This window comes from Ursus maritimus, unplaced genomic scaffold (assembly GCF_017311325.1).
Source record: "Ursus maritimus isolate PB19 unplaced genomic scaffold, ASM1731132v1 scaffold_33, whole genome shotgun sequence".
Lineage (NCBI taxonomy): Eukaryota > Metazoa > Chordata > Mammalia > Carnivora > Ursidae > Ursus > Ursus maritimus.
In genome coordinates, this window is record NW_024425897.1 from 16017746 (window position 1) to 16044294 (window position 26549).

General features: G+C 35.3%; 1 protein-coding gene across 5 annotated transcripts in view; it reads left to right on the forward strand.

The window, feature by feature from the left end:
* Nucleotides 1–26549, forward strand: part of TAOK3 (TAO kinase 3) — a 175153-nt gene that overhangs the window by 96868 nt on the left and 51736 nt on the right. For 2 of the 5 annotated variants that reach the window (XM_040619864.1, XM_040619865.1), the window contains exons 4-11: nt 1724–1795; nt 2182–2283; nt 5982–6027; nt 6907–7003; nt 9388–9501; nt 10696–10787; nt 24282–24375; nt 25403–25484. In XM_040619864.1, the coding sequence (XP_040475798.1) occupies nt 1724–1795; nt 2182–2283; nt 5982–6027; nt 6907–7003; nt 9388–9501; nt 10696–10787; nt 24282–24375; nt 25403–25484 (699 nt within the window). Of the gene's footprint in view, nt 1–1723; nt 1796–2181; nt 2284–5981; nt 6028–6906; nt 7004–9387; nt 9502–10695; nt 10788–24281; nt 24376–25402; nt 25485–26549 lie in introns of those variants that run through there. The other 3 variants (XM_040619866.1, XM_040619868.1, XM_040619867.1) reach the window with 3 other exon arrangements.

Below are 26549 nucleotides of genomic sequence, written 5' to 3' on the forward strand. Positions count from 1 at the left end.
TATTTCCTAAAGCTTGCTAAGGCTGCTGAAGCTGCACAGTACATAGATTCATCCCCAAAATATCTGCTTTTCAGATATAATCACTCTAACCTTTATTATAGTACTGAATTCACATCAACTTGTCTTTGTTGCTGTCATATAAGCAGTCTTAGCATTAAATTTTAAAAGCCAGAAAAATTTGAGAGATTTTTGTATTTAATAAAAGTCCATCTGTACCTTCTAAATGAACAAAATATCTAAAAAATGCCTTTGTAGAGGCCTGCTGATTTGAAAACTCTAGTAGATACCTTATTTTTATAATAGGTAATTTTGCCTTTCTTTAGCACTTGTAAAAAAAATTTTTCTTCAGTAAGTGTTCTTTTGCTCTTTTGTCATTCAGTAAGACTCTGTAGGTTGAATTTTTTATATCAATAAGTTATTGTTCATTTTTTAATTCAAAAAGTTTTTAATTGGAAAAAATAAAATAAAAAATAATTTTTTAATTAGAAATAAATTCATTTTTTATCTGAGAAGTTTCTTTAAGTGTATTTAAGAAAGTGATTATACATTTTTCTCTAAAATTGGTGACCTGATTTTATTGGTAAGTGAATTCCAATCTTTTACCTCAGAACCACTGCTATAGCCTTAGTTCTTTACAATAATAATATCATAAAGTCAAAATAGCTTACTAACATCAGGATTATGGCACTGATGCAGAGCTCTGTTATTAGAAGAAAGCCAAAATTAAAAAATCTTTTAATGACATATATTTTTCCAAAAATTTTTAGAAAATTATCTAGTTTTAAATCTCAAGTAAATTTGGAGGAAGACAATTACTTGAGTTATTTGTTATTTTCATATGTGCTTTCAGTGAATTGTATTTGGGGTATGGAAAAGCTATATAGAGATAATTATGAGACAAGGCAGTCTTTGTAGATGAATACACACACGGATGTGTGTATATATGTAATACATTCTTACTATAAAATATAAGTACCTTTGGAAGTGAAAGTCCCTCTTAAAATTAATCTTACCTTCTGCTGCATTGTTCAGTGCAGTAGCCACTATTTAGATTTAAATTAATTAAAATGTAAACTCCATTTCCTCAGTAACTGTAGCCACATTTCACATGCTATCACATACGCTGTAGATATAAAGCATTTCCATCAAGACAGAAAATTCTGTTGGACAGCACTGCTCCAGGGACTATCACTGATATATATTCTGCTATAAATTCTCTCATATTCTTTCTACCCATGCACTCACATTAGTACTATTTTGCAAAAGTAAGATAATATGCAGCTTGTTTTTGTCATTATATTTTTTATGTCTTTCCATATTACTATATATTCATATATATTACCTCATTCTTTTACTGCTTATTTCATCATATGATTGTACCACATTATCTAACTGGTTCTCCATCGATGGACATCTTACATGGTGAAGCCAGTATGGACGTTTTGGAAATTTGACTTGTTTTTGTTTGATTGTATATATTTTTTTAAACCCTAATCCTTTTTAATATTATGGTCTTTGCATGTATATGAATAGGGATCAAAAGAAGCTGTACTTTACAGTGGGGCGGAAATGTCTATCCGGTCTTTCAGAAGTTGCAGCATCTTTAAACTGTGATAATGAAGTGTGAGAATGTTATTTAAAGTCTCTAGTTGAATATTTAAGTTCAAGTGGCTGAAACATCATTCTATTTTTTTTTTTTTTTTCTGCTGCTATCTCAACACAGGCCACAAATGCTCACACCAATGAGGTGGTGGCAGTTAAGAAAATGTCCTACAGTGGGAAGCAGACACATGAGGTATGTTAAAGACAGTTGTATACCTAAACTGACATAAACCAGTTAGTATGAAATTGATGGCAGAAACAAAGTTCTTTAAACATTTATCATAGGTTTTTTTTATTCCTTTTTGTGGAGTGTATAATAAATATTCTTAATATTCTACTTCAACTAATTTGTGGAATGGAACATAAGTTAGTATAATAGATTTATTATAATATATCCGATAATTGATTTACATTTACATGTACTAAAATTAAAGAAGTAACACAAGTTTAAACAGCTTCATTTCTTAAACTTTCACTTTGTCCATTTAAAATAATGAAAAGAATATCATATATGTATACTTGATAATAAAATACTATTTCCAGCCTAAAATCATACCATTTTCTTTATGACTTCAATAGAAATGGCAAGATATTCTCAAGGAAGTCAAATTTTTACAACAATTAAAGCATCCTAATACCATTGAGTATAAAGGTTGTTACTTGAAAGAGCACACTGCTTGGGTAAGTCAAAGGACCTATATTATCATTTATTTCCAATTAAAATTTTTTTCTATTTTTTTCTGTTATCTCTTTGATCTGTGAAATTATCAGTCCCATTTCTGTCCCATTTGACTTTTGTTATCAGTATTTAACATTTGTTAATACCTCAGAGTGTGCCATATGTTATACATTCTATAAGATTAAATATTATATCTAGCCTATGGGAAATTTTATTCTATAAACAATCAACAAACAGTGAAAAGTTAGTACCATTTTATAATGATTTATTTGCAAAAGTAAAAGGCAGAGCCTTTTATTCTCATCCTAGAATTTTTGTTGTTGTCATTTCTCATCCCCCACTCCAATTCCCCTCAAATTTGGGATTATGCTTGGTATTACCATCATGGTCTAAGTTTTATCAGACAGGGCTTAGCACGTGATTAAAATGAAAACAGTCTTGGGTGCCTGGGTGGCTCAGATGGGTAAGTGTCCAGCTCTTGATTTTGGCTCAGGTTGTGATCTCAGGGTTGTGAGAACAAGCCCTGCATCATACTCTGCGCTGGGTGTGAAGCCTGCTTGGGATTCTCTCTCTACCTCTCCCTCTGCTCCCAACACCCCCTCCAAAAAGTCTTTTGTTCCACTCTTATCTTTTTAGTATAGTTTTACATGATTGTGTTTCTGTTTTTAGGTTCACACCTTAGGTACTGTTTAGTACATGAAAATGCTATACTTTGTACTTTATCAGAACTTACACTCCAATTTATTTATTTTTTTTGAAAGATTTTATTTATTAATTTATTTGACAGAGAGAAAGACAGCCAGCGAGAGAGGGAACACAAGCAGGGGGAGTGGGAGAGGAAGAAGCAGGCTCCCAGTAGAGCAGGGAGCCCGATGCGGCCCTCGATCCCGGGACCCTGGGATCAGGCCCTGAGCTGAAGGCAAATGCTTAACAACTGAGCCAGGCTCCCACTTACACTCCATTTTAAAGTCCAATCTAACTATCATTTATTGAGATTCATTTATTGAGAATTTACCGTGTATAAGTGTTTTCCTATATGTCATCTCCAGTTAGGAAATGGAATTTTTGTTCCCAGATAGACTATCAAACAATATACTTGAACATAAATATTTCTTTTCAAGCAGCTTTTAAGATATCTATAGTCATTACTTCTGTTCTGAGCAGAAGAAATTAATTAGAGGAGTATCTCATTATCTGGAAATCAGTTCTCTGGCAATCTCAGCTATCGTAAAGGAGTCAAGAAAGGGATTTTAAGCATGCAGGATAAATGTTACAAAATCAAGTGCTAAATACCATGCGTTTGGAGTCTTCAGAAAATCCTCTGGGCTCTTATTTAAAGCCTGTTTACTCTTAGATTACATAGAATGCTAACAAGCTTGGTTAATGGGTCTCTGTCCACAACAGATTTGATAGGCTAAATAGAAGGAGCTCATAGGAACTAAACTGCTGGAGGCATACATACAAACAGCCACAAGACTAATTTGACCAGAAGGAAGAAATCAGGGAAGTTAGAAAGCAGACCTATAATTTAGAAGTAGAGGGGCACCTGGGTAGCACAGTCAGCGGAAAATCCGCCTCTTGATGTCGACTCAGGTCATGATCTCAGGGTGGTGAGATTGAGCCCCACATTGGGCTCTGCACTTAGCACAGAGTTGGCTTGAGTTTCTCTCACCCTCTCCCTCTGCCACTCCCCCTCCCCACGCTGGCTCAGTCTCTCTCTGTCTCTCAAATAAATAAATAAATCTTAAAAAAAAAAAAAAAAGGTAGAGCAACTAGAGCTGTTTAATGTGAGGAGCAAACAACCAGCCACAGCTCAGGTGTCCTTGTGCTATGGAATAATAAGGAAACAAATATACATGATAAAAATATACATTAACATAAAAATTTTTTTAAATGCAACCATAACTGTAAACATATTCTCTCCATTCGGTTTTAAATTTCTATGTTCATATTCCATATACTCAGCTAAAGGAAGTTATATGTGCATATTAATTTACTTAGTTGTTTAAGAAACATTTCTATCAAAATGGTTAAAGAAACAGTGTTTGTCAGGGGTGCCTGGGTGGCTCAGTCAGTTGGGCTTCTGCCTTCGGCTCAGGTCATGATCATAGGGTCCTGGGACCAAGCCCTGCATCGGGCTCCCTGATCATCAGGGTGCCTGCTTCTCTCTCTCCTCCCTGTTCTTGCTATTTCTCTCTCTCTCTCTCTCTCTCTCTCTCAAATAAATATATAAAGTCTTTATTAAAAAAAAAAAAGAAAGAAACAGTGTTTGTCATTATACCTCAAAGCAGAAAAAAAAGTAGTGCCCATAAAAGGCTAATGTTCATTATAATATTGATTGAATGCGGAATCTCTCATTACCTCACTGGTGTGAGGTAAAATTATACCTCACACCAGTTAGAATGTCTACTATCAAAAAGACAAGAAAAAACAACTGTTGGTGAGGATGTAGAGAAAAGGGAATCTTGCACATTGTTGGTGGGAATGTAAATTGGTGCAGCTGCTGTGGAAAACAGTATGGAGTTTCCTCAAAAAATCAAGAATAGAAGTACCATATGATCTAGTAGTTCCACTACTTGGTATTTACACAAAGAAAACAAAAAGCGTGTTTGAAAAGATATATGTACCCCTGTGTTTATTGCAGCATATTTACAATAGTCAAGTATGGAAGCATCCTAAGTGATATTGATAGATGAATGGATGAAGATGTGGTGTACGTATACAATGGAATATTCAGCCATAAAAAAGAATGAAATCTTGCCATTTGTGACAATATGGATGGACCTAGAGGGTATTATGCTAAGTGAAATAAATTGGACAGAGAAAGACAAATACCATATGATTTCACTTATATGTGGAATCTAAAAAAACAAACGAACAAGCAAAAAACTGGGAACAGACTCCTGAACACAGAGAACAAACTGTTACTGGCCAGATGGGACAGGGATAGAGGAATGGGTGAAACAGGTAAAGGGGAATAAGAGGTACAAACTTCCAGTTATAAAATAACGAAGATGAAAAGTACAGCATAGGGATATAGTCAGTAATATTGTAATAACTTCATATGGTGACAGGTGGTAACCACACTTAGGGTGGTGAGCATTTCATAATGGATAATTGTTGAGTCACTATGAAGTATACCTGAAGTCAACATAATATTGTACATCAATTACACTTCTATTAATAAGTAAATAAAATTAATGTTTCTGAATCTGTTTATTTTAATGTCAAGCAGAAAACTATAACAAAATTTCAGAACTTTAAACTTCTATGTTTCTTATGTTTTAAATCATTCTGGTATTGGAATAATTTTAACATATATAGTTATTTAATTACATATATAAATATATAACAAATTTTAATAGTTTAGATGTAAATACATAACTCATTATACATAATATATGACATATGGGACACCTGGGTGGCTGAGGTGGTTAAGTGGCTGCCTTCGGCTCAGGTCATGATCCCAGGATCCTGGGATCGAGTCTCTTCTCAGCAGAGGGTCTGCTTCTCCCTCTTCCTCTGCCCTTCCCACCGCTTATGCTCTCTCTCTCTCTTTCAAGTAAATAAATAAAATCTTTAAAAGAAAGAAAAAAGAATACTCACTCTCCTAGCATTCTTAATTCCTTGGTTAGTTGGTTGGTTTTAGCAGTTTCTTATTAACTGTAATTATTCTGGTTATTATTTTAATCTATTACAGTTGGTGATGGAATATTGCTTAGGCTCAGCCTCTGATTTGTTAGAAGGTAAGAATAAAAGCACTATCCCCTCCTATTGTTCTGCCTTGACCAGAATAGTATCTACTCCTATATTAAAGTGCAGTTTGGGCAAAGCAAATGGATGCTGACTCAGACCTAAGGGTTGTGTGGATGAGCTGTGAGAACTTTATCTCTGCAGAGGCTAAAAGTGTCTCGGGAATGATTAGCAGCCCTCCTGCTGTTCAGTGCAATGCCCATCCAGGGCAGGTACTTACTAAAATGTTCAGCTAATGTGATCTAATGTATGTAGCCAAAAACGTCAAATTCATATGTATGCATGAAAGAGAGGTAGATGGTATCAAATTATATTGATATTTAACCCTTTCAAATATCTTGACTGACTCAGTTCTCTTCTGCAAATCCTATTATAATCAGAGACTGGGTTAAAAATTTACATTAAAAAAAACTTTCTTATATCATCCTTGATCTCTGAATAGAAATTACTTATTAGCTGCTTGCACAAATAATGAAAACCTGTAGTTAGAAGACGTAATTATAGATGCTCTGTGGAGAGGAGAATAATACAACCTAAAACATTCTAGGCATTTAAAATGTCAGAAAGGACTGGTAAATTTGGACCTGGCCAATTGGAATCAGTAGTGGCTTTGACTTGCAACTGACAAGTCAATTAACGAGTCATTACAGTGACTATCAGGCTTTGTTTTATTTTGTTTTAAGGAGTCTGTTTGTTTGTTTTTGTACTTGAGTTTCCTGTTATCTGATTATTTATTGCAATTCTGTAGGAAATATGGTGAATGTGTTCCCAAATTGTCATTTGAGAGTATGTAATTCAGTTTGGTATAACTGTATAAGATATTAAGAAGAATGCAACTGAATACTACTTCTGAATTTTTTTTCCTTCCTCAGTTCACAAAAAACCACTTCAAGAAGTGGAAATTGCTGCCATTACTCACGGTGCCTTGCAGGGGCTGGCCTACCTGCATTCTCATGCACTGATTCACAGGTAAGATTGGAGACCAGTTACATGTCAGTTACGGGACTATCCAAGGAATCTTGAAAATTAGTGCATGCCACACTTTTTAGGGTGCCTGTGGATTTATAGGAAGCAAAGACATTGCTGCTGCTGGATGTAAGAAGAAAAGTTGTCAGAATTTAGACAGAATTCTGTCTCTTGGTCTGTCCCAGATGTACACAAACACTTGCATCACCTCTATTCTATAGGTAACTGTTCTCTAGGCAGGATGTTGCAGGAAAATTGAGGAAGGGCCCAGCAGCCTTTTGATACAAGTCCAAGAAGAAAAGAAAATCAGCCTTCCTTGCATATATTTATTTCCTAGCTGAGTTTCTTCTCCTTTTTCCTGTTGCAAATAACAAGTCAATCTTATATAAATATGTGCTATTTCATCACTTTAAAATATTGTGCATTTCTATAGTCCACATAGATATTTAGGAAGATATTATTGTATTTATCTTGGCAGGTGAAGAAACTGGGACTCTGAAAGATTTAAATAATTGCCAATCGTTTCACAGGTTTTACATAGTAAAGATTGAGACTCAGATTTCCTAACTCCTAATCCAAGGCTTTCCTCTACCTTTTATTTTCTCTACCACAACTCCACTGCCCTCCCTCCAATCTACTTCCTATACACTAACTTCTCCTAAATGAAGATGTTGTTCCTGATTCTTCCTTCTGTCAGTAAAGAACTTCTAGTACAGTTACTTTCATGACTGGTGGCAGAAGTAGTGCAATAAGGGGTAGATATAAAGGATCTCAGATGGCTCAAAAACAAAAGAAAAAACTTGTGACATTTACTAGGAAGAAATGAAACTATTACATCATTGGTTCCCCTTTTGCTTCTGTTTTAATCATCCTCGAGTAGCCATTAGCAGTTACTAGTTCGACAAAAGCAGAACTTCCTCGAGATAGGCAGACCAAAATTCCTGCCATGAATTTGACTTATTTATAAAGACAAAGAATGCACCTAACCATATCCAATAAATGTTGATAAAATGGATTTAACCACAATGTCTATGGGTTTGACAAAAAAAATTTTTATAGTACTTTTCTGGATACCAAAATGTCCTTACCGAATGCCAACTTGTTTATATATGATTTTGCTGGTTCCTGTTTGAAGCCATGGTTCATTTTTTTTTGTGCCTTTGTTAACAAAATCTGTGCAGTAATTTAATATTTTATATTCTATATTATACTTTATCTTCTTTAGGATATAAAAGAAGTTGAAAAAACAAAGCTTTTAAAGTGTGCTCCCTATTTAAAAATAAATACCGTGTCTCAGATTTATTATTTTGATTTGACAAGTCAGTGTTCTAATCGAAGGTAATAGAGAGAGATATTTTTCTGTTGTTAGAGAAATAAATGTTTTTTTTAGTTCTCTCTGCTAGTGCCTAATGTCATCTTGAGTAAAGAAGCTGAATTTTCAAGAGTTTTGGAGACATTGTTTTGGAAACATTTGAACCTTCTCATTTTCAACCTAAGTTTTCCTCATTCTCTCTGCTTTGTCTTTCCATGGCCCATCAATTTATAAGTCTTGGTTCCTAGTACTCATTACACCTCATGCTTTTTTTGAAGAGAATCAAGAATACATCCACATCTTTTCATTCTAAATTGTCATCCTCAACAATAAATATTTTTAAATAATACTTTAAAAACTTTCTGCTGCATAAAATATCTAATAGCTTTAGTAGTAACCACTTTCGATTCTTTGTAGTAATACAATAGAAATGCAATTTCCTAATCCCTAATCCTTGTTTGTTTTGATCTTTCAGGGTCTTCTTTTTATTGTACAGTGTTATTTTTAAAATAACACCTTCTATATAACATGTACCCTCAAATGCCTTAGAGTTGCAGTTACAATTAAGGCAGAGAGAAAGGGTCACAGGCAAGAAAGAAAAGGTATGTGTGTAGTTGAGGTTTATTGGTAGGTAGATAATACAGTTATTGAAGGTTTGTTTGGACTCCAAAAATGTTATGTAATTTGGGAAAGAAAAAAAAGGCAGTTACAAATGGCACCAGTTTTCCCAGCATAAGGGATACTTTTAATGACTGGATTTAGCATCTGAGAATATGCTTTTTTAAGTGTAGCAACTGAATAGGTTTCCTTGTTGGTCACGTCTGTCTGCCTTTTTTTTGTTGCATTCCTTCCCTCTAAAGAAAGCTCTACCTTTTAGTAATTACTTTGACCTACCTGTAAGTACACCCAGGAATCTGGGCCCCCTTATAACATGCCGTAATTACTAAATCCCCTTCTGGCTATCTGAGCAAGGGTTTTTTTTAATAAACTTTTTGTCTTATTAATTGCATGCTCTGACCTATTCCATAATCAAAGTTGAAAAGTAATTTTCTAACCCTCTTATTTTTTCCTACAGGGATATTAAAGCAGGAAATATTCTTCTAACAGAGCCAGGTCAGGTGAAACTAGCTGATTTCGGATCTGCCTCAATGGCTTCTCCTGCCAACTCCTTTGTGGGCACACCTTACTGGTATGTAGGATTTAAAAACTAGAATTTTAAAATATGCATACATGAACAAGATGGGCTCAAAGCATTGCTTTTGTTTTGTTTTGTTTTGTTTTGTTTTGTTTTGTTTTGACAGTGTCTCACCATGTGCCTCAAATGAGATTTCATTAAAGGATAGAAAACCCACTGGCAAAAAAAGAAACACTCTGACTTAGTATAAAATTTCCAGTGACTTTAAACTGTTCAAATACGGCTGATGTCACTGTGTGTAAGCTGAGCAGGATTATCAACTCACTGACCAAGCTCAGGTTTTAGATTTCATTTGAAGTTTCTTCTGAAACTTTCTCTTGAGGCAGAATCTCCAGGCAAGGACAAGGTAGTTTCTGTAACCTTCTCTCAGTAGTCAACAAGCATAAATATTATCTTTCAATGAAAGAAATCCAGGTTCTTTTTTCTTTTTTTCTTTTTGAGTTCTCTGAGACTTTTCTTAGTTTTTCACTCTGACTGAAAATTTCACCCCATCTATTCAAGATGCCTTTTCTTCCTTTCATAGATAAATTGGAATTTCATTGTACCTTGGACAACGACTTATATTTCTAGATAATTACTTACCTACTAAAAAAATCAGCTACTATTTGAATTTCCTTTTTGTCGATGATCATCAAATAGCATTTACTAAGCATATTAAAAAACCATATTAAACTGATAAGGCCCCTGCCCTCCTATGGAAATCCATTCTGGACAAACAATATCCATTACCATAGCCTGTTTGTTTATTTTTAAGTTGTAATATCTTTGAAATATCTAATTATATTGCTTTAAATAGTTCCATAAGTATTTTTCATGTTGTCTATTGTTATTTAAGTATTTCATACATATGAATCCTTTACACATCTCTCTGAGGTAGCTACTAGAATTCTCTCCACATTACAGATGGAAAAACTGATATGCAGAGAGGTTAAGTAATTTAGCCACGGTAAAACTGATGGGTAATGGTGGAACCAGGAGTTACTGAAAATAATGTGTTGTTTCATGTAGCTCCTTGAGTATAATGTTTTTATTTTGAACAGTGTTTTTCCAAATGACTTGTGTAAAGAAATAATATCTTTATCAGACAAAATTTCACACTGTACCTAAACAGCTATTTTACCAAATCACTTCATTAGATGAACTTTGTTTTTAATTTGCAACTCGAATGTTGTACATTACGTTTGGCAGGATGGCTCCAGAGGTGATCTTAGCTATGGATGAAGGACAGTATGATGGGAAAGTTGATATTTGGTCACTTGGAATCACGTGTATTGAATTGGGTGAGTGAAAGTGTTGTTTTTATTGTACTTTTGAGAATCACTCCTGACTATGATTGTTAATTCATTCATCCTGCTGTTATTTAATGGGTCACTGCTATATGTGGGCCAGGCAGTGTGAATATATTATATTTTTTTCTATGCTTTTATATAACATCAGAAGATTACTTTCTTTGCTAGGTTTTCAAGTTATTAATTTAAAAGAGTCCGAGCAGATATAGCAAATAACAAATGTGAGAATACACAATAGTAAGTTGAAAAGCATCCATTCTCCATATCATGAATGATAACTTATGTCCTTTATTCCCAGTAGTAATTTAATTTCAATGTGTATAAGGGAAATCTGAAAAGGTAATAGTAGGCTTATCCAAGATCTGACTGTAAAAACTGTATTTGACCCATTCTTGTTAGAAGATGCCCTCTGCTTTAAAGTTGTTCCCCAAACATTGTTGCATTTACATAAAATTATCTAACATACCGCCGATTCTGGATTCTCTGGTTGTGTATTTTGAACTTTAATGTATCCTAAAGTCACCTTTATCCAGGGCTATACTAGCAGATTTAACCAATGATTCTCAGGTGGTGAGGCGGATAGGATTACTGTGGAGTTGGATGCACAGTTGACGTTCCAAAGCCACTGAGAGCCAGCTCCAACACTGCCTTTATCTAGATATTTATTTAAAATTTATATAAATACATTTAGTTTTTTAATCGGTTTTTTAAAATTTCTTCATCTAGTTTTTTGGGTTAATTTCCCCTACTCTGGTATCCAGATTGATCCTGTAAGAATTTCTGAGCTCCAGGTTGATTCTCAGACTATAGTTTTCTTTTTCCTAAAATGTTTGGCTTGTAAAGGCAACTTGGGATACTTTGTGTTGCATTTCCAATTGTTTCACTGACTCCTTCCTTGAACAAAGAAACATATGATAAAAATAGATGACTTGTCGTCATCTTTTTTTTTAACTTTAAGGAGATACTACTTTTTAAAAAACAATTCGGGGAGGAGAGTTAGAATATTTAATATTTAATTTTTAAAAGTAAGTAATATTCATATGGTTTGTAAACCAAAAAATATAAAAAGACATGAAGTGAAAGAACTTCTCAGACCTCTGGCCCTATTTACCCATTTCCTTTCCTACCCCTGCCAGTACATACAGGGCACCACTGTTAATAATTTCTTATATATCCTTCCAGAGCTTCTTTAGACATATACAAACAAATATGAATATACATGTATTACATTTCTTTTCTCACCCAAGTTAACATATACAAGTGGTTCTGTATATTGATTTTTCACTTAACAATATCTTAGAGATCTGTTTTATATTAGTAACTTAGACCTCTTTTTCTTTTTTTTTTTTTTTTTTTACTGGCATCATCTTACTCCTCCAGTATTATAGATATACCATAATTTTTTGACTGGTCCTCTGTTAAAGGATATTGAGGGGGTAGATTTCTTTTCTATATTCTTTTTTTTTTTTTAAGATTTTATTTATTTATTTGAGTGAGAGAGAGAGAGAGCATGAGAAGGGGGAGGGGCAGAGGGAGAAGCAGAGTCCCCGCTGAGCAGGGAGCCTGATGCAGGGCTCTATCCCAGGACCCTGAGATCGTGACCTGAGCTGAAGGCAGACGCTTAGCCAACTGAGCCACCGAGGTGCCCCTCTTTTTTATATTCTAAAATTGTATCATTCTCTCTTTCACTGCAAAGGAAATTAATCTAATTTATTCACACTGGTTATGGGTGGGGGACACTCAGCAGAAATGTTTGCATACTTTAAAAAGGACATATGGTACATTTCAAACAATACTATGTACAACTTTACAAGGTAGTCCTAAAAGTCAGAAGGCCAAAACTACTCCAGACAATTTTCAAAAAGTAGAAGTTGAACAGAAAAATCACTGTACCGGGGCGCCTGGGTGGCACAGCGGTTAAGCGTCTGCCTTCGGCTCAGGGCGTGATCCCGGCGTTATGGGATCGAGTCCCACATCAGGCTCCTCTGCTGTGAGCCTTCTCTCCCACTCCCCCTGCTTGTGTTCCCTCTCTCGCTGGCTGTCTCTATCTCTGTCAAATAAATAAATAAAATCTTAAAAAAAAAGAAAAAAGAAAAATCACTGTACCAAAATCCATACCATCATAATTAAATCAATACAGTATTGATGTAGGGAAGTATCCAATAGAACAGACTATAAAATGGACTCATGTGTAAGTCAGATTTTGGTATAAGACAGGAAAGCATTACAAATCAGTGGGAAAAGGTTGGCCCATTTGATAAATAATATGAGGCAATTTGTTAATTGTATGAGAAAAACTATAACTGGATCCTAGCTTATGCCATATAAAAAAATAAAATTCCAGAATGGTTAAATACCCAAAAGTAAAAAGCAAAACTTTAAAACTTTTAGGAGAAGCCCTCTTATGACTCAGTTTCTGCATCTGCAAAGTAGAGATAACAGTGCTACTAAGTAGGTGCTATTATTATGAAGATTAATGAATAATATATATAAATATTTATCGATGGATACTTGGGCTGGTTCCATATCTTGGCTATTGTAAATAATGCTGCAATAAACATGGGAGTGCATATGTCTTTTTGAATTAGTGTTTTCATTTTCTTTGGGTAAATACCCAGGAGTAAAATTTTTGGATCATATGGTCTTTTCTATTTTTAATTTTTTGAGGAGACTCCATACTGTTTTTCACAGTCGCTGTACCAATTTACATTCCCACCAAAAGTGAATGGATAAAGAAGATGTGGTACACACACACACACACACACACACACACACACAGAAGTATTACTCAGCCATAAAAAAGAATGAAATCTTGCCATTTGTAACAACATGAGTGGACCTAGAGGGTATTATGCTACATGAAATTAGTGAGACAGAAAAAGACAAATACAGTATGATTTCACTTATATGTGGAATCTAAAAAACAAATAAATGAATAAACAAATAGCAGAATCAGACCCATAAATACAATGAACAAACAGATGATTGCCCGGGGGAGGGGGGATGGGCAAAATGGGTGAGGGTGAGTGGGAGATAATAGGCTTTCAGTTATGGAATGACTAAGTCACAGGAATAAAAGTCACAGGCATGGGGAATATAGTCAATGGTATTACAGTAGCATTGCATGGTGACAGATAGTAGCTACACTTGCAGTGAGCATAGCAGAATGTATAGAGTTGTTGAATCACTGTGTTGTACTCCTGAAACTAGTGTAACATCCTATGTCAACTGTACTCAAAAAAAATATATATATATGAAATACTTAAAATATGGCATGCCATATAATAAGCACTATATAAATGTAATTATTGTTACTATTATTATTATAGGAGTATATACCTTTATGGGTGTGGGAAGAACTTTTCTAAAAATATTTTGGAAGCATTGACAAATATGATAACTTTTAGTACTTTAAAATATAAAGCTATGTAAAATACAAAAATTAAAAGACAAGCCAGAGGCTAATAGAAAGTAGTTCCAACATATCTAACCAACAGAGTATTGGCCCAGAATTTTTAAAGACCTCTTATAATTTACCACGTTTCTTATCAAAAATAAAAAGACAAACATCCAATAGAAGCATGGGCAAAGAATATAATCAACAAGTTCATTGAAAAAGAAACCTAAATGGACATCAAACATTCAAAGATACTCAGGCTCATTAGTAATAAGGGAAATGCAAATTAAGACCTTTTCACATTGGGGCACCTGGGTGGCTCAGTCAGTTAAGCAACTCTTGATCTCAGCTCAGATCTTGATCTCAGGGTCAGGAGCTCAAACCCTGTGTCGGGTTCCATGCTGGGCATGGAGCCTACTTTAAAAAACAAAACAAACAAAAACCTTTTCACATTTATCAGACTGGCAAAAGTTCGTAAGTCTGAGGATAATAAATAAATTTTGGGAAACTACTAAGGAAACAGGAACTCATTCACTATTGGCAGAAATATAAACTAGTATAACAACTTTGGAGTGTAAATTGGCAACATCTAGTAAAGTTGATGAGTAGTCTCAGTGACCCGAAATTTCACTTCTAAGTATATTCCTTAAATAAATATTTATGCATATACACTGAAAATGTGTAGAAACTAGAAAAGGTTGAAACAACCTAAATTCTTATCCAAGGAGGAATGGATAAATTAATTACAGAATACTGTAACACAGTGAAGGATGAACTGGATCTACATGTATCATCATGGACAAATCTCAAAAATCATAACATTGATGCAGAAAAAGCATTTGACAAAATATGGCATCCTTTCTTACTAAAAACCCTCAACAAAGTAAGGATAGATGGAACATACCCCAACATCATAAAGGCCAGGTGCTGAAGACCCACAGTTAATATCATCCTCAATGGGGAAGAACTGAGAGCCTTTCTCATATAGTCAGGAACAAGACAGGGATGTCCACTCTCACCACTACTATTTAACATAGTACTGGAAGTCTTAGCCTCAGCAGTCAGACAACAAAAAGAAATAAAAGGCATCCAAATCAGCAAGGAAGAAGTCAAACCTCCACTATTTGCAGGTGACATGATACTCTGTGTAGAAAACCTGAAAGACTCCACCAAAAAATTGCTAAAACTAATTCATGAATTCAGCAAAGTTGCAGGATATGAAATCAATGTGCAAAAATCTGTTGCATTTCTATATACCAATAATGAAGCACGGGAAAAAGAAATCAAGGCATTGATCCCATTTGCAATTGCACCAAAAACAATAAGATACCTAGAAATAAACCTAACTAAAGAGATAAAGGATCTGTACTCTGAAAACTATAGAACACTTATGAAAGAAATTGAAGAGGATACAAAGAAATGTGAAAGCTTTCCACGCTCAGGATTGGAAGAACAAACGTTGTTAAAATGTCTATACTACCCAAAGCTATCTACACATTTAATGCAATCCCTATCAAAATAGCACCAGCATTCGTCACAGAGCTAGAACAAACAATCCTAAAATTTGCATGGAACCACAAAAGACCCCGAATAGCCAAATCAATCCTGAAAAAGAAAAAACTGGAGGCATTGCAATTCCAGATTTCAAGCTATATTACAAAGCTGTAGTCATCAAGACAGTATGGTACTGGCACAAAAATAGACACACATCAGTGGAACAGAATAGAGAATCCAGAATTGGACCCACAACTATATGGTCAACTAATCTTCAAGAAAGCAGGAAAGACTATTCAGTGGAAAAAAAGACGGTCTCTTCAACAAGTGGTGTTGGGAAAATTGGACAACATGCAAAAGAAAGAAACTGGACCACTTTCTTACACCATACACAAAAATAAGTTCAAAATGGATGAAAGATCTAACTGTGAGACAGGAAACCATCAAAATCCTAGAAGAGAACACAAGCAGAAACCTCTATGACCTCCGCTGTAGCAACTTCTTACTAGACACGTTGCTGGAGGCAAGGGAAACAAAAACAAAAATGAACTCTGGGGCTTCATCAAAATAAAAAGCTTCTGCACTGTGAAGGAAACAATCAACAAAACTAAAAGGCAGCTACAGAAAGGGGGAAGATATTTGCAAATGACATCAGATAAAGTGTTAGTATCCAAAATCTATAAAGAGCTTATCAAACTCAACACCCAAAGAACGAACAATCCAATCAAGAAATGGGCAGAAGACATGAACAGGCATTTTTCCAAAGAAGACATCCAGATGAATAACAGACACATGAGAAGATGTTCAACATCACTCATCATCAGGGAAGTACAGATCAAAACCACCATGAGATACCACCTCAGACCTATCAGAATGGCTAAAATTAACACAAGAAACAATAGGTGTTGGTGAGGCTGTGGAAAAAGGAGAACCCTCTTGCACTGTTGGTGGGAATGCAAACTTCCACCAATAGTACAGCCACTCTGGAAAATAGTGTGGAGGTTCCTCCAAAAGTTAAAAATAGAACTGCCCTATGACCCAGCAATTGCAGTACTAGGTATTTACCCAAAGGATATGAAAATACAGATTCAAAGGGGTACGTGCACCCCAATGTTTATAGCAGCATTATCAACAATAACCAAACTATGGAGAGAGCCCAAACGTCCATTGACTAATGTGGTATATATACAATGGAATGTTACTCAGCCATCAAAAAGAATGAAATCTTGCCATTTGCAATAATGTGGATGGAGCTAGAGAGTATTATGCTAAGTGAAATAAGTCAGAGAAAGACAAATACCGTATGATCTCAATCATGCAGAATTTAAGAAAACAGATGAACATATGGGAAGGGGGGCAGAAAAAAGGGAGAAAGGGATATAAATCATAAGAGACTCTTAATGATAGAAAACAAACTGATTGCTGATGGAGGAAGGAGGGTAGATGGAATAGATGGATGAAGAAGTTTAAGGAGGGTACTTTTTGTGATGAGTACTGGGTGTTACATGTAAGTGATGAATCACTGAATTCTACTCCAGAAACCCATATTGTACTGTAGGTTAACTAATTTAACATTAAATTTAAATTTAAAAAAATCATAACATTGAAAATTTAATGAACAAAGAAAGTTATAAAAGTAAAGGTACAGTATGATGCCAATTATGAAAGTTTTATAAACACTTCTTCATATTGTTAATGAGTCTGTGTATGTTAGTATATATATGAGTATATACGCATATGTATTTTTTAAAGCATAAGAACATAGATGTAAAAGATGTAATTTCAACATAGAACATTCTCTGGAGAGAGGAAGAAGAATAAAGTTATGTCTATTATGTTTTTTAGAAGAAAAAAGTTCTGAAACAAATATGGCAAAATACTGATTAAATGGTAGGTATCATAATCTGTAAATTTTTACATATGAAATATTTAAGAATTTAATTTTCTAAAAAGATTTTATTTACTTGAGGGGGGGAAAGGGCAAAGGGAGAGGGAGAGGCAGAGGATTTCAAGCAGAAACCGCGCCCAGCACGGAACCTGTCGTGGGGCTTGATCCCATGACCCTGAGATCATATCCCCATCTGAAACCAAGAGTCAGATGCTTAACCAACTGAGCCACCCAGGCACCCCAAAGAATTTGACTTTTAAAAATGAGAAATAAATGTACATACCTATGGTTTAAAAAAAAAAAAAAACCCGCCCTCTGCCTAGCATAGAGTTAGCAACTTGGAATACATTTTAAAATTAGACACCCTGGATTTGAATTTTGGCTTTACCAACACTTAGCTAGCAGTACCACCCCAAATGGCTGCACTAACACCAGCAGGCATCCACATAGTCTAGCATGTGAATGACACCTTTCAGAGTTGTGTAACATGTTCATCCTGACTCTGAGAGTTTGGACAACTTTCTCAGCTTGCTTGATCCTCAGTTTTCTCACTTAAGTAAAATAACAATACGTATACCCTAGATATTGTCAGACTTCAATAAGATAACATATGTAAAGTGTTTAACATAATGCCTGGCACAGAACAAAGGCTCAATAACAGTTAATTGCATTTGTATGTAGGATTATTCCAATTTTTGTCATTTATATTCTTTTTTTTTAAGATTTTATTTATTTATTTGACAGAGAGAGAGACACAGTGAGAGAGGGAACACAAGCAGGGGAGTGGGAGAGGAAGAAGCAGGTTCCCAGTGGAGCAGGGAACCCAATGCAGGGCTCGATCCCAGGACCCTGGGATCACGCCCTGAGAGATGCTTAACAACTGAGCCACCCAGGTGCCCCCTGTCATTTATATTCTAAAATGAACCAAAATTATAACACTGATACCATAGCAGCAGCTCATCTGTTAAGAAAATTTAAAAGGACGTACTACCCAAGTTGAACTTTATGGCTTATTAGTATCCACCCATTGTTTTAACAAGTTTTTTTCTTACCATAATCTTTCTAAATGTAACGTGGATTCTACCCTTTCCAATGTTCTTAAATAGAGCAAACAACATGTACCTTTTTATGATGATTCAAGATCACCATCACATCACTTGTACTGTGTAGATACAGTAATGACTGAAGTTTCAAATAACGATTCACACTGGGTGAAATAGGTACTTATCCCAAGAGATACTTTTAGAACTTCCTCTATTGAGAGAGGCCCTGGTATATGCTTAATTTTTTGTTTTATTTTTCATAAAAATGAATTAAAGTATGTATGAAAACATGGTCTCTGTATCAGCCTAGCTTAGATTGTCTTTTATATAATGATTTACTGAATTAAAGAACAAAATAGCCATCTCCTGAATTGTCTTATCCTCCACAATGGCTATTCCTGCAAATTGACAGATGATACTATTGAATTATACTTACAAACATAGACTCTATGGTCAAACTTGAATTCTAATTACAGCTCTGCCATTTCTTGGTTGTGTGACTTTCGTCAAATTATTTGAACTCTCCATGAAATTTGCATAGTAAGAATCCCTACCTTACCAGGATTGGATTGTCTGGATTAAATGAAAATATGGATTTAAAGTGGTTATTATTATAATCCCTACATAGTAAATGTTAGCCATTAACAACACAATCCTGATACATATCATATTTCATCTAAAATGTTAATTTACATTTTAACATCTCTTTCAAACTGGGGGGTATTTTACAGGCAACAGCATTTTATAATTATAATTGACAGCATTTTTCTCCAATTATACATAAAATAGTGGTGCATCTTAGTAGTGGTACGTTTTAAAGTCACTGGCATCTTAGGTTCAGAGAAAGATGTAGTATATGCTCAGTTAATATTCATTAAGTAAAATTGTTACCAAGGACATTTCACTTATCAAGAATTATTCAGAATGTATTATATTGCTAATGCAATAGACCATACAACTTTTTGACAGCTTTTCTTTTTTTTTTTTTTTAAAGATTTTATTTATTTATGTGACAGAGAGACAGCCAGCGAGAGAGGGAACACAGCAGGGGGAGTGGGAGAGGAAGAAGCAGGCTCATAGCAGAGGAGCCCGATGTGGGACTCGATCCCGGCACACCGGGATCACTCCCTGAGCCGAAGGCAGATGCTTTAACAACTGTGCTACCCAGGCGTCCCTGACAGCTTTTCTTTATATCTCTATCTCCCTAGCATTAATCTTGTAAATGGACATATAAAAGAAGGGTATTTTTTTACATGAAAAACGAATAACCTACTGCATATAAAGCCCTAAACAATGATTTTTCTAAGTTTTCTATATGTTTGATATACTTTAAATTGTACTTTTAATGTCAAAATTACCTTGAAAGTTGTGGATAGTGTTATCCCCTTTCCTTATGACATTTCTTCCATAATACTGTATATTTTTTTAAAAGCTCCCTAATCTGTAATTTAAATTGCTAAGGTAACATCACAAAGGAGGAAGATGATAATGTTACTGGCACTGTCATTCTTTCCTGGATCAAGCTCTATAGTTCCTGAGTGGTGAAGCCTGTTCCACAAATTATCTTTTGCTAAATTAATTTTCCACTGAAAGAACTAATTAAATGCATGAATCCTCTGAAATCTTTGGACACTGAAATTGTCCAGTCAGCAAATATTTTATTTTCCAAGATTATTTCAAGAGAAGTTAATATGATGTTCATTTGTTTAATCTACAACACTTAGTTCACCTGCAAAGGTCATGATAGAAGCTGGCAAATGGTCCATTAGCATTGTCAGGGAATTTATTGTGCTCAGAAATAAACTCTCCAGGAAAAAAAAAAAATCACAAACACACAAAAACATAAAAGTCGCCGTCGTGTAGGTTTTTTGCCTGGAATTTTCATCTCCCACATTACCCACTCATTGTTGATAACAAATGAATGTTGTGATGTTGTGATGGCTGTTAGGAAGAGGCTAGGTATATTTACTCTTCTTAAAACTCCTAATGATTTTTCTTTTTTCTTTTTTTTTTTAAGTTTATTTATTTATTTAAGTTTATTGTTTTAGTAATCTCCACACCCAATGTGGGGCTCAAACTCACCACCCTGAAATCAAAAGTCACACATTCTACTGACCAAGCCTGCCAGGTGCCCCCCTTTTTAAAAAAAATAACAGTACAAGCTATCAAAGATGCACAGGGTTGTTGAGACCTAGTGAAAAGAACACATTTTTTGGATTCTTACAAGATGGGTTGAAATCCCAATTTAGCCACTTATCATGTACCTTAGTTTCATTATTTAGGCCAGCTGCACCTCAGTTTCTTTAGTTCGGAAATAATGCTTGGAATAATAACGCTCTTCTTGCCGAACTAGTCTCAGAATCCTGCGTGGTGAGTGCCTGACCTGTAGTACGAATTCAGTACATGGTACTAATTATTGTTATCGCTAATTATTATGGTTTTAAGCCACATTTGTTCATAAGAAATCTGTTGCCACAAACACTTGGTCATTGTCTTTAACTAGAAATTCCTTTATTCCTTTTAATTTGAATTCGGCTTTTTAATGCTCCCACCTTTTTCCTTTCTTTTGAGAAAATCTGAATTACATATCTCAAGGTGGCTTCAAATCACTCTTAGTTCCTATTTTGCTGCTTCTGTGGAAGATTGTATGCAGACTGTATTCTGCAGGAAGGGTTGACAAACTTTCTGTAAAGCACCACATAATAAGTGTTTTGGGCTTTGCAGGCCATAGATTCTCTCATAACTATTCAGCTCTGCTGTGATAGCATGAAAACAGCCATAGACAATATGTTAATAAATAAACGTGGCTGTAATTCAATAAAACTTGATAAAAACAGACTTCTAGGTGAATTTGGCCCACAGGCCATAGTTTCCCAACCCTTGCTCTATGGTATGCTGGCTTAGCAATGAGTGCTGTCACCATGGCTCAGAGGATTTATGTAGCTGAGGCCGTCTGAAATTAATAGTTAGCAAATGCTTCTCAGACCATAGAGCCATGTGCTGTTCAGAACACCTTCAGTCACGTGCTTCTCTACTACAGCTATTCTACCATCGTGTGGCTGCTTGTCGTCTTGTTCACAGCAGAGTGTTGGCTACTTACAGCCTCACCATTCCTGCTTCAGATCCGAGCTACCGCCCTTCTTGTCACTACTGAATCGGGTTTTGCTGTTGCTTTTTGTTCCTTCATCCTTTTTCCAAATTCCCGTTCTCTTCTTTCTTTAGTCCCCCTTCCTGGTTGTTTCTCCTTTGCAATTCAGTGTTCTTCTGAGCAGCTTGAATTTTATACCTTTTGCCAATAAGTGAGAGGGTTCCTATCCTTCTGGCAGGGAATGAAGCCATCACATAGAATCTGATGTAAGCCCCAAGACTTAGTCACTTCTCAGTCATTTTTGTGATTTCTTGCTACGCTAGATTGTTTGTTGACAGAGTTTCCTCTTTGCCTTAATTTGCCTTACCTTCATTTATTTTACAGTTATTGGACCACCAAAAATACATACCAGGTGCTATGCTCAGCAGTGGGAATGCAAAGATGAACATAATAGGCATTGTCCTTGCCCTCATGAGGTTTAGCAAAGAGGACACACACTATGTAAAGAATTACACAAATAATTATGTTGCGGTAGGTAGTAGAAAGGAAAAACATAATTTGCAGTGACAAAATCTAATAGGACCTAGTCTGAGAAGTCAGAGAAGGCTTCCCTAAGGAAGTGTTTAATAAGCATATAATAAGCCTTAAATAAATATTTATGAAATGAATGCAAAAATGCAATTATATTTCAGGTGAAACCTGAAAGGTTGGCAAGAATTAACCAGATAAAGTTTAGGGAATGAAAGTGAGAGGGGAGTCCAGACAGAGGAAGCAGTATGTGTGAAAGGCTCTGAAGTTGGTTCTCTCAGTGAAGCAAAAGATGACTTGAGAAGGGGGGGAGGATGCGTTGCTTCTCAGAACAAAATGCTAGAGGTCGCCAGGGTCATGTTAATAAAAACAAATAGGCTATGTTTAATATCTGGACTTTGTTCTAAGAATAATGGGAAACCATTGATGGTGACATGATGAGTTCCTAGTTCCGCATGGGCTTCAAATACTTGAAGTTGTCAGAAGGCCAACCTCTAGAAACTCTCCAGAGTGTACCTCCTGCAAAATAATAAATAAATAAATAAACAAACAAACAAACAAACCTACCTGACCCTAATCTGGAACTCTTCTGCATTTGAAACAGATATAAATCCATTTTTCCACACTACAACTTTCAAATTTCCACTTGTGAACAGTCCATGCCCCTATAATACTGGTAGATATTTCATGAGTATATAGCATTCTGTTGAGAGGCTAATAAAAACTATTTATAGAATGGTAGACTGTACATTTTAAAAGTATCAGAGAATGTTTAGTCGAGACTAAGAGGCCCTTCCAAAGCATCATGGATGAAGAACCATAGTTATCTTCTGCTGGGATACTGGCAGTGACTTAAAGTTCACTACTCTTAAAATGGTTCGTTCCAAGTTTTGGGGGGTTTTTGTTTTCTTTTGTTTTCTCACCCTGGCTTTTCACAAGTTCATCCTTCTGAGAGTGAAAATGTCTTTTGTATTACTTCATAGAATAAGCCAAATTCACCATTTTAAAAGTGCTTGAAAACCAAGATGTTTGATAAAACCTGAGAATTAGATTATGAATTACAAGGTGGGACTGTGTAAAGAATCCATTAGGATAAGTGTGGTAGTGGTAGAATGAGATAGTGATTTATCTTCTAGGGCATTAATAACTAGTAAATAATATAAAATTAACTGTACTCAGAACTAGAACCTTGTTTCTTTCCTTTGGTCAACAAATCATGCACTTAACATGTGAATAACATCTTATATATTTCCTGAGGAATAAAAGCATAAGAGTATTAGAATTGTAAGATCTTACTCACAGAGCTAATGATTTCTTTTGAGAGAAAAGAGTGTATATTTATGTAAGTGGAATAGAAGAGCACATGCCAAATAAGCAGTATACTAAAATAGAGCTATAGAAATTCCAAAAAAGAGACCATGATTGGCTGGAATGGAATAAATCTATTAAGAAATACCTAATTTCACTGAGTTTCTCTTTAAAAGGGGCTGTACCAAGCCTTGATTGTGATTTATCCTCCCCCCCACTCCTTTCCCCTCCACTACCACCTGTACCATTCATTTGGCCTGGAGGAGCCTTCAGACAGTGTTTATTGAATTGAATTACTCTATCTCCCTTTCTATGTTAGTCATGTTGAAGACGTTCCATTCTATAATAATTTTTCTCATTCTATTTTTCTGTGCCTTATGGATTTTTTTCAATGAATACATATGTTTACATTAAAACACATACACACAAAGATGTTCATACCTATTGTGGGAACACAAGCAAAGACCAGCATTTGAAGATAGGTGAAAAAAAAAAATTTTTTTTTTCTTTGAGTCTTTTGAAATGGATCTGTTAGGAGCTTTGCCAATGTACGTTAAGATGACCAGCAGCTTCTTCTGAATGGCTATACTGGGCTGACCTTAGAGATTAAAATAAGTAGATTATGTGGCATGATGACAGTAACGAGCCATTGATTTAGCGGCAAAGCTTTGCTCACAGATCCTTATTTCTCTGCCTGATTTCTTTCAAGAACTGCTTTATCGTGTTTCTTTTCCTTCAGCGGAACGGAAGCCCCCCCTTTTCAACATGAACGCAATGAGTGCCTTATACCACATTGCCCAGAATGACTCCCCAACGCTGCAGTCTAATGAATGGTAAGACTCCACTCTCATTTTAAATCTCTAAGGGAATCACCGTATGTATTTGGCCCTTTCATTGAATCACATTTTAAATATCTAACCTAGAAACCATACATTCCTTCATTGTATGTTATAGTAAGTGACAGTGGTGCTTTATAGGCGTGAACTGGCTATGCACACACACACATTTTTATTTATTTCTGCCCTCACTGTCACTTGTACTGTGTTCTTAATGTGTGTGTAGGAACTGAAATTCTACAGGGAACATGCCCTGCTATCTTCCTAATAAGTCTCGTCTCTTAAATCCTGACAGTCTTGTATTGATCATCTCAGCTCTTATCACTTCTTGGCAGAGATAAAGTACCTTCCCTGATGTCATTGTTTTTCCAGTTGTCATTTCTTTTATTGTATGTATATTTAAGAATGTTGACAGAGAACAGGCACTATCTATTCAGAAGACCTATCGTTCCTTACAGAAAATTATAACATTTTGATAACTATTTGGGCCACAAAAGTTACAGAAGAAGGGCAATTTTAAACAAGAGTGGACAGCACAGAATTCTCAAAAGAAGGAAGTTTTTTTTCATCCAGAAACCATGTTTCTATGTTCTCTTCCCTTACGCTTCAAATTTTACTACCTGCTTATACGTGGTGGGTGATGGAGAAGTTACCAACTGGCCGTGAAGAATATAGGCTTGAGACGTAGGAGGGTTGTTCTCTTTGGAAAGAAAAATGTGTATAAAACTATTATATATAAAAATAATAATGCTTTTCATTTTCTGACATAAATTATGATTTGACCTTGCTTATATGTTAAGATATGCTTATGTGTTGACTAACTTGAAACTCTCCACTTCGTTATCCAAATATTAATTTCTAGATACCATAAACTTGAGAATGATTCACTTCTCCTAATATTCCATATATTTTATTAAAAATATCTTAAAATGTAAAACTTTCCCTTGAATGAGAATTATTTTAAGTACTTAATGTATTCCACAGACACTGATTTTATTTTCTTTCTGTGTATTTGCACGTATAGGACAGACTCCTTTCGGAGATTTGTTGATTACTGCTTGCAGAAAATACCTCAGGAAAGGCCAACGTCAGCGGAGCTATTACGGGTGATTTTTCAAATTTATATTTGAGGAGGGGGATTTAAAGTCATGTTGTAGTAGAGTATAGTAAATCATTTCTGTGGCAGCTCATCGCAACAAACTGGATTAGAACGTGCTGCCTTGTCATTTATCCAGAGATAATAGCTAGGCATAGAAATAGAAAGATTACCACAATGGATGGTGCTATATATTCCATGTGGACAGTTTTTTCGCCATCTTTTCCATCTTCTCTTTTTCCCCTCCCTCTTTCTGCCTATGACAACAAGTATTTCTCTTTGCTGTGGTCATCATTGTGATGTTCCTATGACTAATATCTGCATGAACTTCAATACAGTGCTTTCAGGACAGTCGGCCAGTGGCTCACATGCCAACTCGGGGATTTTCAGTTAGGTTGTTGCCAAATCATCAGGCAGTGAAGAGGTACAATAAGTATATAAAGCATACATTTACATCGCATTACATCAGAAATGTTGGTGACGAGAGTATCACATTAATAACTCCATTCATTTGATTTAAACATTGTGTTTTTGGGCATCTCTTCATGTAACATTTTATTATAAACTTTATATGTACGTTCCATCAGTATCAGTGAAGTATGTGGAGACTTTTACAATATAAATGTGTTTTATTTGGCACAAACTAGTCCAGATTTACTTAACCTCTTTCTGTATGTATATTTTTAACTCTTTTTTTTTGTTGATTGGTTGATTTTAAGAAAAACTCAGAAAGATTTTATTGCCTAAATTTGAAAGTTCAAGACCTCCAACTGCCTTTATAATTGAAGAGCACCTTGTCTAGGCCACAACTTCTTGGTTTACATTTTCTTTTTCTGAGAATTCTGTAAACATTATTCTATTTTCTGGCTTTAAGTGTTCCTAAAGAGGTAGGTGTGAATCTAGCAAGTTTTTCCATGGAAAATTAAGTTTTTTCTTCTTGTAAATAGCAGCCCACAGGAATATGGTGGCCGAAGCAACAAGGCAAAGGACTCTGTCTAATTCCCCTTGACATAAGGCCATTGCATGTTCTAGACATGAACTCTACTCCGTATGCCTCAGTGACAGCACCACATTT